The sequence below is a fragment of the Agelaius phoeniceus genome, chromosome 3 (assembly GCF_051311805.1).
Source record: "Agelaius phoeniceus isolate bAgePho1 chromosome 3, bAgePho1.hap1, whole genome shotgun sequence".
In the NCBI taxonomy this organism is placed as follows: domain Eukaryota; kingdom Metazoa; phylum Chordata; class Aves; order Passeriformes; family Icteridae; genus Agelaius; species Agelaius phoeniceus.
The window spans coordinates 55,718,832-55,734,603 of NC_135267.1; the positions used below are offsets into that span (position 1 = coordinate 55,718,832).

Below are 15,772 nucleotides of genomic sequence, written 5' to 3' on the forward strand. Positions count from 1 at the left end.
AATAGGGAAGTTCAAACCTGTTGAGGCTGGCTGGAAGATCTGTTATCCTGCTTGTGCTCTGAGCAAATTACCCCAAGACATTCAGACAGTAAACCTGTTACAGAGCACTCAAGAGCTACGGAACATGTTTTTATAGAAAAAATAAAAGTACAAATAAACATGTACCAGGACACTACTCTTGAGGGAAAACAGCTGGACCATCATAGTGGAAACAGGATACATTAGGGATGTCATTTTGCTAAGCAAATATGTTGAGGAAAGGCAGACAGGACACATAAACCAACCAATAAAAGGTTGGTTTTCCACAGCAGTATCAGGTATTTACAAATAATAAAAGCCTCTGTCTTAGCAACAAGATAAACCCCAGGCTGTCAGGAGCCATAAAACTGCTAGTACTCCAGTACAGAAAAGCAGGACTATGGGAAATGTACTTATTGAATTGTCCTCTGTGTCCATCTTATTGTCTTCACAGACAGTCACTGCTTCAAGATTAATCTTCTTGGGATATTAACAGAAAGATGGGCTGGTTTTACTTCTGTCATTGTGTCAAAGCATTATTCCATTGCAGTAGGTTGCAAACCTCATCTGGTTTAATGTATGCCAAATTTCCATACAAGAAAACAAATTATACAATTGCTTCATCCAGTCAGTTTTTGGTTTTGTGTTTAAACAATTTTCTTTGATATTTTGGTAATATTTAGTAATATAGAAGAGTGTATTTAACACCGTTGTTAGGACTACCTACACAGGAAAAACAGAGAAACTTGGAGCTAATTCAGCAGCATTAATAATCCATAAAACATCCACTAATTCACTTCCAGCAAAATCATACAGTTACTGAAGCTGTGGCTCCATGAATCTTCTGAGAAAACAAAGCCAAAAACAAACCACAAAACCCCAACACCACAGACAAATTAAAACAAACAAACATAAAACCAAACAAAAATCCAAAACCAACCAAAAAAAAATCAACCAAAAATTTTAAGTTTTTCTTTTCAGATTGGATGAAATTAATAAGGAGACAGAGGCTGTAAGTATAATCCTGGCCAAATAACAATAATTTAAACTGTGCATTGTGTAATGGTTACTCTGATTTACACAATCCATTTTAAACTCTTTATACAGCACAAGGCAAATTAATTAAAAATAAGCATCCTTTAGAAGCACAGGCTAAATACTGCAGGATCATATTAGTGGTTTATTCCAAGGTTTCAAGTGATTTGGGTTTGTTTCTTTGATAATAAGGCTGATAAGACAGCATTGGAGCATTTGGAGTTTTTGGGATGTTCTTTTAAAAACAGAAGTATCAAGACTTTTAAAAGCATTAAATCATATCTACGGGAGAGAATGGCAGGGGGAGAAGTTGTAGCAGGTGGAAATAAAGGGGGATAATGACAAGCAGACAAAGCTTTGGAAACACAAAAATAATTGCTTTGAAAGAGGAACAGGGCGCTCTTTCAACACTGCCTGCCCATCTCAAACAAGAAAAACATGGGTAGGAGGAAAAAAAAGAAAAAAAAAGAAAAAAACCACATCATATTTTCTTGCCTCCAGTTTCTAGGTAGGTTTATTTTGACAACCAAGGAAAATGAGTGTGCAAATGGAAACATGGAATCAGCATGCCTACCTGGCAAAGTGCTATATTTAAGATGCCTCAAGCACACAATTTATTGAAAAGCCATATTCCACTGTGTAATGACTAATTTGTCAGATTGCTGTTGAAAACATATGTAAAATATGATTTTTAAAAATCAGATAAATAAAGACAAACCTGTATCTTGCCTTCTGCAAGAGGTAACACAGAACAGTGAGCAAGGACTGAGGATGAAATCACACCATCAGGCTATTTCGTTCAGTCAAATAAATTCCTGTTCCTGTTGTTTTTTAAATACATCTGGATATACCCAAACCTGACCTCCAGTAATTAAGATCACTTTTATAAAAAGTATAAATGAAGCACGATGAAGTGTTTATGTAATTTTCAAAAGGCAAGGAAAATTTCATTAATATATTATAAACTCACTTTTGCTTTAGCACTCTATGATCAATTAGTCCTTTTTCATTTTCATGTGAACACAGATACTTCTGCTCCACAGGACCAGAAGAAATTAACATCTGTCTGTCAGTAGCCCTAAAAAAAAAAAGAACAAAAATCACTCTCAGGTCTTGTGCAGCGTATAGAAAAGAGGATGTCTAGGGTTCTACAGTGACAGAAACAGAAAAGAAGAAAAATCAACATATCAAATATGTCATGATTTTATATGCTCATGCCTCTTAATCAATTTCTCAGTTCAATTATCAAACTGACAAATTAAAAGGGAAAATGTAGAAAGCTCTGCCTGCTTATATTCTAATTACTACACAGTTACAAATCCCAAGAAAATCAGACCTCTCAGAGTTGCAGGGTAACATCCATCTTCATAATCTGGCATCCCCAAACTTCTGGGAAAAACTAACCATTGCAACATGTAAGGGGTGAGCTGAAAGAGCTAATTACAGAGCATTTCAATACATTTCTATTTAACTAGAATCTTGAAAAATTGTTTTTTCTAGAGGTTAAGTCAAAAGCATCAAGTCAGCTTTGCATTACTCCGGCCACTCTAGAAGATCTCTGAGTGCTTCCTGATCTTACAGTTCCTGGCCATTTGCTCCAGCTCTAGCTCATCTCTAGGAACAATAACTCTAGATACCCACTTTGCTATGAGCCAGTCCACTACTTTCCATTTAACCTTTGTGTCCACTTCTCTCCCTCCTCATATTCTTGTTATTTCTTGTTTTGGTAGATGTGTTGGTGGAAGCCAACACCAGCAGTTTTACCCCGTACTGGGGGAAAGGCAGAGCTAAGAGAGGGGATACTGTTATGCTGCCAAGAATTCATGGCAATCATAAAACACTATTTTTTTTCCCTAACCTCCTCTCTTCAGAACATCTGAACTCTAAAGATGCTCTAGAAACTGTTCCAGCCTCAGTTGCACTCAACATACAAAAGGCTGTTATTGGAAATTACATTAAAGTTTGCCATATTTATAAGGGGAGTTCTCCCTTTCCATGAAACAATATATTTCAGCCATGTAGTTAAATGAAACAACAAAAAAACCCTTAGTACATTCTCTGTGTGGCTCTTAGAAACAATTGATTGTGAAAGTGGAAGGCAGCTTCATATTTACCTGGTAATGTCTATGTGTGAGCCCCTCATACACACATAAGCAGTTTCTACTGTGGGAACACTTCCTCTGAACCAGTGACAGACATGGGATGCTATTTCCATGTCCTAATCCAAACTGCTGGAGATGTAAGCCACATTCTAATTAGCCAAATTTATTACTTCCACACAGAAAGTGTTCAGCTATTGCACTCTAAATTCCATGTCCAGCCAAGGACTTTGTTTCTGTTTCTGTCAGGGAGGAGAGGTCAGCACAATTCATACACAATCACAGGATGAGCCAAGGACACCAGGATAAAGAGGTGGCAGCCAGGAGTGCACCAAAAAGCCCTGGGGATAGCATTTATATGAGAAATACAACAGGGAAATACTGCTGACAGCTCTAGGGAGCTCCACAGTGACTTCAGCTGACCCAGAAAGAGACTGCGATGATGCTGATGATTTCTTCCTGCCCTGAGCAATGCCCTCTCCACCCTGTCACTGGTCCTGGCAGGGCAAGCAAGTTCTGGGAACTGGCCTGACTGAGAAATAATTCTGCAAAACAGAAAAGATAGTTGGTTTTCACCTGGGCTCAAGCACTGCATGATAGGAGCTAGGAGCATGCAAACTCAGATTTCACCATTGTTCTCTGGCACCACGGGAGGACCACACACCCAGCTGTGGATGCTACTAACTGCAAACCTTAACATGGTTTCTCTTCTCACTGTAATTCAGCCTAACATCAGGGAGCAATGGAGGAAATGTGAGTTCACATCTACTGTGAACTATCAGAACTGTGCATTTTACATTAGTTCAAAACAGTGTCTCGTACACTCAAGTCATGAGTCCTTGAACCAAATCAAAAGAAATTATCCTTACAGGATTTTGTTCAAGATGTGCCGAACACACAAAAATAATTTTGAACTACATCACCAAGAAAATCACTGCAGTGTTAAGAAAAGTCATAGCTATCTGCATATAAAGATACAACTTTCAGTTTTGCAACAAAATGCTCTTTTCACTATAGGTGTTTTTCCATAATTTTATACCCAAAAATGCACAGAATACATTGACTTTTTACTCATCCTAAAATACATGACTGAATGCATCTTAAACTTGTTTGAATTTTATTCTTTCTCGCTGGCACAAAAAATACTTCAGGAACAGCAGCTTATTTACTCAACTTCCCTGTAAAGAGTAGGATACCAGCTGCTTATTTTCCAGGAAGGAGACTAGATAGGGAAAGATTTTAATGTAAACTATATTCACTAAGTTTTGATATTTTAAGCATTTAAATTTTTTTTTTGGAGTCCGCAGAACTTCACAGCAAAGCTGTTGCACTCATGCTACTGCAACTGCATGCTCTTTGTGGGACAGCATGGCTTGACCTGCAAGAGCTGACAAACAGTCACGTCTGAGACACAGTCTATGCAAACACCCCTGACAAAGTCAGAAAGCTAAATATCCAAAGCAACATCCTAACTGCCCTAAACATAAGGGCATGTGTTCTTCTCAGCCCCCTGCTGAAATCGTGGTTTATCCACCACTGTACTTTGGATGAAGTACAATATACAGAGTAGTCTTCTTCACAGCAGGCAACTCTACCCCTAAAGAAGGAGCTTCCGATAAATCAAATAGGCAGGCCCTTGGTGCAGAGAACAGAAATCTCATACTTCAGGCCTGTGATAAATCTTACATACTTTGACTTGGTCTTCTTCCTGCAGTCCCCTTCTCTCCAATGGTGTAAGAGCATTTACCTCAGGAGTTTCACAAATACTTCCACAAGGACAAGAGGATGTATCTCCCTGTGCAGTTTAGTTCTGCTCATGAGCTCAAGTTGTTTGGAAGTAACTCAGTTATCAATGTTTATCACACTTTTGTTTGGGCTGTTAATCACCTCAGAGCGCACAACCTGGACTCCTTTTGGATGAAGGCAAATGCTCTGCAGTTCTAATCCTCTGGGATTAATCCTACTGTGACTAATGCAGCCTTAGTGCTAGAGTCCTTTCCTTTGACAAAAAATGCATTTTGGATCTATGGCAAGCTGTTCTCTACAGCCAGGATTCTTGGGTTTAAAAGGGATGACTTGGAGGTCAGGATTTCTCTCCTCAGCCAAGACATTCAGAAAAACATTACCCTGCTAGACCTACAACAGATCAGAATGGAAGTAAAGGATGGGAGAATCAACAAACCTCTCATCCAAATACCCCCAACAAAAACACTCCACAAACTCTGCCCTTTCCTCCCTCCCTCCCTCCCCTAAGAAACCCCAAACAAACAAAGAAAACCTGCTCAACCAAGAGTCAGAACATAATCATTGAGGACAATCTTCCTGGAATCTGTTTTCTAAAAATATATCTAGTTTCACAATAAATTTCAATAATCCACTATGGAATTATTAAATGCTTATATCTGGACCAAACCAGAGTTTCCTTTGATAAACTGACTTTCAATACACCTGTGACAAATACTATCTCTAGCTAAATCATTATTTTACTCCAAGACTTGCAAGCATTTAAAAGTAAGTTCTTCAAAAGCTTAACACATTAAACAGAGAAAATCTTAGCTATAAGGAAAGTTTGACAGTGCTGCATTCAAATGAAAACTGGCTATGAAGGAAGTTTAAATTAATTAATGGCGTGGTTCCAGGAATGTTGATGCCCTGTTTAAAACCACAAGGTAAGAACCCAATTTTACATTTCACATTTGTTACAGTTACTCAAAATATAAAAACCAGGTACAGATGAAGAGCTAATAAATGCCAGTTTTAAAATGCCATGAAAAGAACACAACTATACCCAGATTGATATTTGCTGTGCCACGAACAAACTCACCCACTGATTACTTCTGGAAATTTTTGAGAAGCTGTTTCACAACAGTATGTAAGGGATTCCAGCCCACTCTTCTGTTGCTGGTATTTTTTAATCAGGTCCATCAGCACTGCCTGGTGCCCAATCTTCTTCACCAGCTGCTGCACCATACGATCATTAAGAGCCAGAAGAGCTGCTCCACTTATTTCTTCTTCTGCAGATTGAAGGGGATAAAATCATTACTGTAAAATATCTTTATAGTTACAGTTACATTCTATATGCCTAAAAACATGGTGATGGAAGATGGGTCAAAGGGAAGGATGCTTTGTACTGCTGACAGTCATCTTCAGCTGCCACCATCCTCTCCCAAGCAGTGCCAGGAGTCCTAATCACTGCCCAGATATCTTCCCCTAACACAGAGCCAAGTCTGAAACACACAGAGGCAGAGGTGACAATATTAATGCTGTAAATCAGGCCTTGCTTGAATCACAGGAGACTGTTGCTTGCTGATGAAGGAAATAAGGCTTTTTAACAGAGAACACAAGAAATCGGCTGTTCACATTACAGTTTCTTGTGCACTCTTCTGTAGAACATAAAACATTTACACACTACATTTGCATTATTTCAAAAGATTTCTACAACATAAAATAGGCCCTGTCAGGACTTTTAAACTGCCAGCTCTGATTTGAGGTGTGTCTATTTATATACTGGCTTAATCTCGTCCCCCAGGATTTCTCAGACTCTGTAACAAATCTGTACACTTACGTTGATTTATCAGATCTATGTCAGTTCTCACCCTAATAAATTTCTATAAAAGTCTGAGGTTAGCATATACACACATGCCTCAAACCAGAACAAAGTAGGCAGTGCCAATAAAATGCATAGCAAGATATACTAAACAAACAGCACCACCCCCCCAAACAATAAAAATGCTTACCACGGAACTTAGGAACTAGTTCTCCTAAATTTCTCAGTTTCAACCAGTTGCAGACTTGCTCAACTGACCAACTTTCCATCTTCAGTTGTTTCAGTGCTAAATTTCCCTCTGAAATGAAAATAGGGCATTATTTTTGTGCTGAGCTCTAAGCCAAAATCCAACATTTCATAGCAAAAAAGGCCCTTAGCAAATAATATATCTACATGCTCTGAAAAAAAATAGTGCTAAATAATCCAGCTAATGTCTGTTGTAAATGGCAGTTTGCTTGGATCCCTTTCCTCACCTCCTTTCCTGTCTCTGGCTTCCCTCCGTTCTGAGGCAGCCTCATTCCTTATAAAACAAGACCTGCTCCGGTACCATTAACACCCAGGTTTCCACACAGAGAAGAAAAAAGGTGTGAAATTCACCACCACCATCAGGCTCATCAGGAAATGGCTGACATTTTACAGAAGGAAAAAAAAAACAAGCCACCCCACCGCCAGATAAGAGTCTGTCACATCCATGCTTACAGACAGTCAAGCACCTTAACCCCCACTGCACCGCCTAGCAGGGCAGGTACCCAGCAAATACTTAACCCTGAATTACCAACTGCTAGGGACAAGGAAGGGGAAAGGGAGGAGACTGCTCCTGCTGTTATTTGCTGGTTCCTTTCTCCAGTGGTACCTGGGAGGATGCAGTGGGCGCCCTGGAAGGGCAGAGTCTCTGGGGCAGCTGGGACAAGTGCATCCACCCTCTGGAAGAATCCTATACATACCGTGTGCCCCCTGCCTGAAAGACTCACTCAGATGATGAGGGGGTGCAACACACCCCAAAACCACCAGCGACCTCCCCAGAAGAAGATTATTTATAAAGGCACAGCTTGTTCCACACTGCAAACTTCTCAGCAGCAGCAAACTCTCCCTGAGGGGAATTTTCTAATTATTTTGTTTTTGCTCTACCTAAAGGAGCACCAAGTGCCCCGTGACCACACTTGTAATCCACAGCAAAACAACACTATTGTTGTATTGCAGTCAGTTTTTCAGACAAGCATATGAGTGCCTGGCAAAATTGGTCAAACATTTCCTTCCATACCCTGAGTCTACAGCAAATTCCAGGCTAACATGAGGATTCACCCTCACAAACCTCATCAGCATCTGTGCTCAAAAGAAAAGGAAAAACCCCCAAAAAACTCCTTGAATAAAAAAATATTTCCATTTCCATCCTTCAGCAGCAGAGACCCTCCAAAAGACACACTTCTGCCTGCACTCTTATGCCTGCCGACTTCAGCAGCTTAGAAGGGTTAAGTTTAAGAGGAATGCCTTTCTGAATTACATGAGTGGGTTTAATTTGATATGACAACAGTAGCCATACAACTCCTCCCCCAGGCTAAGCAACAAGAACAGGGTGTGAAAAGTCATTATTTGTTGAGAACTCTGGTGTAAATTAAAAATCACACCTTTCTGTCACACTTCTTACTTCCTTGCAAAGAGTAGGGCAGAAAAAAAAGTCTCCAAGAACTTGAAAGATAAAACCGAGTGCAAAGCAGAAAGATACTTCCCTTATCAACCAAGCAGTGTAAAAGGAGAGAGATACATTTAAATGTTGGAAAGGTCACTTCTTCACCCTATAAGAAGACTAACACCCTAGAACAATTCTTCTAAAGCAGACAGGCAGATACCAACGCTTCAAAAAGCGTCAAGCAAACTCTTGCCATGCGCAGCAATGTGCACATTTAGCCCTGGGTGGCTAATTCTACAGCAAAATGGCCACTTGCACATGGAAATGCAGGCTGCACTCTTTATTGAGGGAAGCAATGATAGCTGAGAGGCTGTTTTTTTTAAAAAATATTATATACATTAAGGGTCATGAAACATCAATACTTTGAAATGCTTCTCAAAAGTGATTTCAGTTACTTGCATCTGCTAGAGATAAAGCAACCAGAAAAAGAGCACACCAGCCTTCTATCAGTGTTATCTGAGCACAGATGCTGATATTTGTCTTCATTAATGATTCTATTTATTACAGTAGCATCAAAAGACTATCCAGCAAAGGGTTGCCCGTGTTGAATGTGGTGAAACCTGTGAATATTTATATTCCTCAATCAAGTCTTATAAGTCAGAACAACAAAAAAAAATAGCAGTAACATTTAAAGAGCAATTTACAGTGTAACTTCAAGTCAAATTCAGAGCAGTTCTAAGTGTGAGTGATCTCTGTTTGTTAGTTATATAGCCAATCACTGGGACCCATTTCCTCATACACCTGGGCTCAATAACTATAATTAGGATTTAACTAGTCCTGGTTAATGAAATTAAGTAATGAAATCAATGAAAATTACTTTTCCCTAGAATGTGACAGGAGAACACTTCTATTTACTATGAAATTCTTAAAAACTGAAGGATAAAAATCTCAGGTTTAAAGACGTATCCATGGTACGGATTTCAGCTCACATAGTTGGTTACTCAATAGCAAGAGATGGGGATCCTGACCAGCATGCCTGTGCTGGCAGAGGCGTACTACACATGAACCAAATTGTTCTACAGCTTGTCCACAGCTGCCACAATCTTGAAGTGACACTTCTAAATGAAGAAGCTAATTTATCAAAACACTTGAAAAATGACAAGTGAGTTATTATGTTTACCTATAAGAAAGCCTATGGCACCACAGATACAAATAGCACAACTTCTGACAGGCCTCCATGAGGTTTTCACCAATGTCAGAGTTATGGTTGATTTTAGCACATTTTAGTGCTAAAGGAATGTGTAAGGCATGTGATGTGTGCACAGCTATACATCACAGCCGTGTGGCACATTTTGTAAAGGGCCAGGTCTCAAAGTTACAAGTGTGATGAGCAGGAGTTGGTGCATACCAAAGATATAAGCAAAGTATCCCATGTGCAATTTTGTGCTCTCTTAATTTGGCTTCATCTTCAAATGCACTACAGAGACTTTATTATTTTCTTTTCACTTACTACCAACCATTTTTTAAAACAATTAAAAATAGATTCAAACAAATGTATTCAAGACAGAATATGTAATCTCAGAGCCAGTGCTGAATTATCATGAGAAGAACATCAGCTGTCCACAAATCTTTTCAGTAGCATATAGGAAAAGGCTCTGAGGTAGCACTTCTGTCACCTTCCCCATCCCTTGGAGAAAATGCCAACAATGTATTGCTGTCATGTGTTTATGCTAGCGTGAACCATAGTGCAGAGATGCCTGAAAGAAAGGGGAAAAAATTCCAATATCAGTGAAGGAGCAAATCTTAAAGTCAACATACCAGTTTTCATTTCTGTGCTGCTGTAGAGGAAGAGACATGCAGCTGCAAGACAAGGAGAGATGCAAACGTACAGCAGATGCAAGAGAAAACCAATATCACCTAGGAGAAAGGCTATATAAGAAGATCTAGGAAGAAAACAAGCACATCCATTAGTCAGCTGTAGACAAAGGGAAACAAGCCAGACAAACCCTTTAAAATTTGATCAGAGCTAAGGGAAGTTTCAAGGGTTCTGAACATGCCCACCCATTGAGCTTATCAAGTAAACAAATCCCTCTGCAAGAATTAACTCTGAAGAAATCTCTTTCCTTAATACATGGCTTCTGATTAAGTATTTCTAATTTTCTAATATTCAAGTTTTTGCTATATGAACATTAAAAATATTGTCATCAGTACTATCTGCAGTACTACTGGAAAAATGAGTTGTCCCACTTCTACAGCAAGATTCAACACAAGAACCAAGTTCTCTCCTACTACAGGTGTGCAAATTATTTGGCAGTTTGAAAGGAAGCAAGTTAATTTGACTGTGATTTTATAGTAATGTAAATGAAACTCCATTCTTGCTATCACTGGCAACAGTGCACAAGGGATGAAATGAAACACTTAGCTGTAAATGCCTTCTTTTTTAGAAAAAAACCAAAAAAACAACAAAAAACCTTCTGGAAATGAAGGCCTGGTAAAATCAAAACTTTTTATATTATCCTTTTGTCATGGTTTGACACTGGCCTAACACCAGGCACCCACAAGAGTCACTCTCTCACCCTTTCCAGCCACAGCTGGGCAGAGGAGAGGAAAAAAAGCATACAAAGACTTCATGAGTTAAGGAGTGGGAGAAAAAAAAATCACTTCAACAGCAAAATAGGCTCAACATAAGGTTGCGAAGTGAATAATTTATGACTAACAGAATCAGAGGAGGATAATGAGACGTAAAATAAGCCCATAAAACACTTCTTCTCCCCCAACCCCTCCCTCCTTCCCACCGACAGTGCAGGGAGACAGGGCGTGGGGGCTTGGTCAGTTCATCACCAAGATTTTCTTCCGCTGCTCCAGGAGAGGAGTCCTGCCCCTGTGAGGCTGTGGCGTCTCTCCCATGGGAGACAGCTCTCTGTGAACTTCTCCTGTGGGCCCACTTCCCACGAGTAGCAGCCCTACCACAGCTGCAGCAATGTGAACTCCCCCCTGCAGGCAGTCAGTCCTCCCAAAACTGCTGCAACATGGGGCTCTCTTTCCACGGGGTGCAGTCCTCCAGGACAGGCTGCTCCAGCCTGGAAGCAGGGGCCCTCTCTCCACCAAGTCACTCACTGGGTCACAGCCTCCTCCAGGCATCCACCTGCTCCAGCATGGGCTATGGGTGGATCTCTGCATCCCCTGTGAATCCCCATGGGCTGCAGGGGCACGGCTGCTTCACCATGGTCGCACCACAGCCTGCAGAGGAACCTCAGCTCCAGCACCTGGGGCACCTCCATCCCCTCCTTCTTCACTGACCTTGGCGTCTCCATGTTGTTTCCCTCACATGTTCTCACCTCCTCCTCTCCCCTGACTAGCATAAACACCTTTGACTTTGTTTTGATTTCCTTCTTAAATATGCCATCACAGAGGCGTTACAGCCTCTCTCATTGGCCCAGCTTTGGCCAGCCACACATCCATCTTCAGAGCCATCAAGGGTTGGCTCTGCTGGACATGGTGGAAGCTTCCAGCCGCTTCCCACAGGAGCCATGCTTGTGGCCCAGCTGCTACCAAAAACCACAGCCTGCAAAACCAATATGCCTTTAAGAAAAAAGTATCAAATAAAAATACAGTGTTACCAGACAGTGAGAACAGTAAAAAATCAAGTAAAGGTTAAAAATTTGTGAATCACAAAAATGAAATTTCGTGTATTAAAAAGAAAGCAATCAGACTGAAGATGTTCAGTATGACATGGACACTGCTCCAGAAGACTAAAGAAAAAAATAATTTCATCTTGTAAGTGATATCATGGTGACTTTTCTTTCCTCCCCAAAGTGCAAGTTTCTCACCAGGGCCACGAGTACTGTGTTGATCATGTCACTACTTACTTACTACACTACTACAGGACTCCAGGTCTTGTCAAGGGGCAATACAGAAACCTCGGGCACTGCAATTCCCCCCTAGCCTGAACTGGCAATCATAATCCAGCCCTCTTCTCTGCAGCCATTCATATGGTCATGCAATCAGCAGTGCAGGCTGAACTGAAAACATCATGTTTTGGTGGGTTTTGGATGGATCAGTGTCTTTAACCAACTTGCTGGCCAATTGTGTGAAAATTGATGGTGAAATCATATCTGTAGATTTATCATGGTGTACGCTGATCCTTGTTTCAATGCACTGGAACAGTGAAGATTTCTATCTTAATGGAGCATTGGTTTGTAAAGTTAGGCCAAAAACCCAAACTGTGAGTAACTACCTCAAAAAAAAAAAAAAAAAAAAAAAAAAAAGATATATACCTATCTCCTTTCCCTCAAATTGTTTTGCTTGAATGATACTGGCTCTGCTTCTTGAAAGGTTCTCTTTCAAGTACTTCTTGAAAGGTTACTCTTCAAGCTTTTCTAGTAAATAAGAGTAGTGAGATGTGGAATACTCAACCAACCCAGGCTGATCCTCTAATTGCTGAGAAGGATGGATACAAAGCTCTATTATTTATTTGCTCTGCTCTTGATTTAGAGTCACAAACCAGTTCAGAGAGCTGAACCAGCAGTCAGTTGTAGTGACCTTACAAAAAATGTTTAATTGAAAATAATAATTGAAATGTTTAACTGAAAATAACAACTTACCAAGTCTATTCTGATGGAAAATGCTTAGTGACATTTTATAAGTGGTTCAACCTGCAGATCCTCAAAGGTGCTAATGCTCAACAAAACTGCTTTCTGTTGTTCCCAAGGGATGGATACAGAAACCTTTTCGGCCTGGGTAACACCTAGAAAGTGAAGCATATCCTTAAGTGAGTCTGTATAGCTGAACTATGACAATAAGTTGGGGCTCCCATGTGGATACGAGCCATTTACATGTTTTTTTCATGAGTAAGTGATCTACACAGCTCTTACACCTTCAGTACACAAAAGGTGTTATAAAATATCCCTTGAATTTTGCTCACACACTTTAATTGCTCTTATTATATATTACAACTTGTACTCAAGCTAGATTTTTCAGCCATGTTTTGTCAATGTAAGATTTTGTCAAACCAATGCTTGACTCAATCTGCCACAAGTCAGGACTGTGCCCCTTGCTGAGAAGGGTCTTGGCCAGTCTCTGAGCAATATACCATCATCAGGTACAGCCACATGTCTGAGACAGCCCAACCTCAAAAAGAGCTACAAGCCATATATAGAAATGTTTATCAGGCAGGAAAGAAACAAGAACCTCAACAAAATTTTAAAATTCTCCTGCCATTCAATCAGTAGGATGAATCAGCTAGGCAGAGGAGTGAGAGTTACTAGGAAGACATACAAGCAAATCCTGAAATGGACAAAGTGCTCTTGTTGGTAAACAGAGGTGCCTGTGTACAATCAGCTTTGGCCCAGAGGCCGTTTCTCAGATGGTCATGGTGAGACTAAAGAACGAGGCATGAGGTCTGACCTGCTCAAGCAAAGACAGCTTTGGGTTTTGCTTGGCTTGTGCTGGAGCCAAACAGTTGTGGGCTGACTGGGGGCATGACCATCTCTCCTACACTCACCTCCCCTCCTCTTGCAGCAAACTGGGCAAGATATCCCTGAGCAGAAGGAGTCATGCACCTGCTGGTAAGAGATACTGAATTCTTTTAGGAATCACCAAGTTGTGGAGTGGAGCATCACTGCTAAGCAATGCCTGATGTTACCCAGCACTTCTGGATTGCTGTTTTAGCAGACTAAGAATTGCTGAATCATATGTTACTAACCACTGACAGTACTCCTCCAGCTTATTCATCGCATAAATATGAATAAGATGATTAATAATTAAGTTTTAACACATTTCACCATGCACATTTTTCGGTTTGTATGATTCATTAAATAATGACAGCTCCAGACAGTCACAGATTTTTGTGTTAAGGTATTATGTTGGCATATGAAGCTAGGTGAGGTGGGTGTAATTGAGCTAGATGGTAAAACCAAACAGGCTGTCTCATAGGCCTGTTTTACACAATAGAAGCAACAGTTTAACTAATTTGGCATCCGTTGGTTCAGACTTTCTTTGTCCAAGGTGTTCTCAAGGATGAACTAAGTAATGTAGTATTAATTCAAAAAAGATGTCCCCACATGGTAAATGCATTTATTTAGTTCACTGATATTTAGGGCATGCGCAGCCCATTTCTTACAACATGCCACACTAAACCAGTGATTTCTGCCCACTGCCTGAGTGTGGCTGTCTCCTCATCATATCCAGATGAAGAAGTCATGTAACCACTCCACATCTGACACAGAATGTTAGTTGAAACCATGAATGGAAGGATAATCATTAATGTCTACCTACACAATGGAGATAGGAAACTGGAAAGTTTGAATATCTGTAAATTCCTATTTTGTTGGGATGATATAAAATCATGACATAAGTAAAAAGATTCAAAGGCCACTTCAGAGGACTGCTTCCTCCTCATTTTTGCCTCTATTCCAGCTATGCAAATTTATGATGCCATGAAGAAAACCCCACTCCAAAAACCCGTACCTGTATAAACATTTGTTCTAGTGACAAGGGTGTAAGTTTCCTGGTCTAAGGATCTAGCAAGATGGTATCCTTAGACAGAATATCAATTAGTGGGCCTACATTCTTGTTGATGGCTGTAATTTGTACTTTTCAGGACTTCTGAATTATTTATGTGAAGAGGAACCTCCCAGTTTCACTGTGAATCGCCTCAGAGCCTCTTGGTTAGTACACAGGACACATGAAGCTGCTTTTAAATCCTTGCTTCAGATTAAGCAGAGCAGGGATTTGGGGGTGTGCCTTAAGCCTTCAGACCACCATCCATTACAAAATGGGGTGGGTTTGTTGTTTGCGGGGGAGGACACATCAGGAGTGATACGTCAGAAAAGGAGCAATCTCAGCTTAAACACCTTCTCCAGGAGAGGGGAGGAGGGAGGATTTCAAGGGCAAGTAAATATCTTTCTACTGGTTGAAGATACTGTGTACCAAAGCAGCCACATCACGGTTGTGCTACACTTCTATAGCTCATTACTGAAGTTAAACTTCTTTTCCAAAAGCACTTAAAGAAATCTGCTTTGTGATGCAGCCTAAACAGTTACAACATACACGAGAAAATGTAAGAGTTTGCCAATCAGCTTTGTTTCACTCATTCTGTGCTCCTAAACCTACACATTTTATAAATAAACATTTTCTGACTGTAGATTCTGTTTACATTGCAGGCAGTCAAACTGAAGCAATACAACATCAAAAGAGGTGAGAAATTCTTCTGCACGTGTCTAAAGTAGAGTGCTATCATGTCATTGTTAGAGGCCAATAATTTTAAGCAAATGCATGCCCCAAACAATAATATACATTGTACATTATTTGTATTTACTTATACACTGGCTGAACATGAGAAAACATACTGTGGTATACATGGTTCATCAGTCAAGGTGTGGCAGAGTTGTGGAAACAAGAATCAGTGAGGCATGAGAAGTACGACACTGATTATGTGGAAGGTCA

The 15,772-nt window shown here is 40.2% G+C and overlaps 1 protein-coding gene across 3 annotated transcripts in view; it reads right to left on the reverse strand.

Moving 5' to 3' along the window:
• Positions 1-15,772, reverse strand: part of SAMD3 (sterile alpha motif domain containing 3) — a 70,120-nt gene that overhangs the window by 29,408 nt on the left and 24,940 nt on the right. The window contains exons 2-6 of one of the 3 annotated variants that reach the window (XM_077175301.1): positions 12,931-13,073; positions 10,145-10,186; positions 6,890-6,997; positions 5,977-6,166; positions 2,024-2,131 (exon numbers count right to left, since the gene is read on the reverse strand). In XM_077175301.1, the coding sequence (XP_077031416.1) occupies positions 2,024-2,131; positions 5,977-6,166; positions 6,890-6,997; positions 10,145-10,186; positions 12,931-12,964 (482 nt within the window). In that variant the 5' untranslated portion in view covers positions 12,965-13,073. Of the gene's footprint in view, positions 1-2,023; positions 2,132-5,976; positions 6,167-6,889; positions 6,998-7,172; positions 7,372-10,144; positions 10,270-12,930; positions 13,074-15,772 lie in introns of those variants that run through there. The other 2 variants (XM_077175302.1, XM_077175303.1) reach the window with 2 other exon arrangements.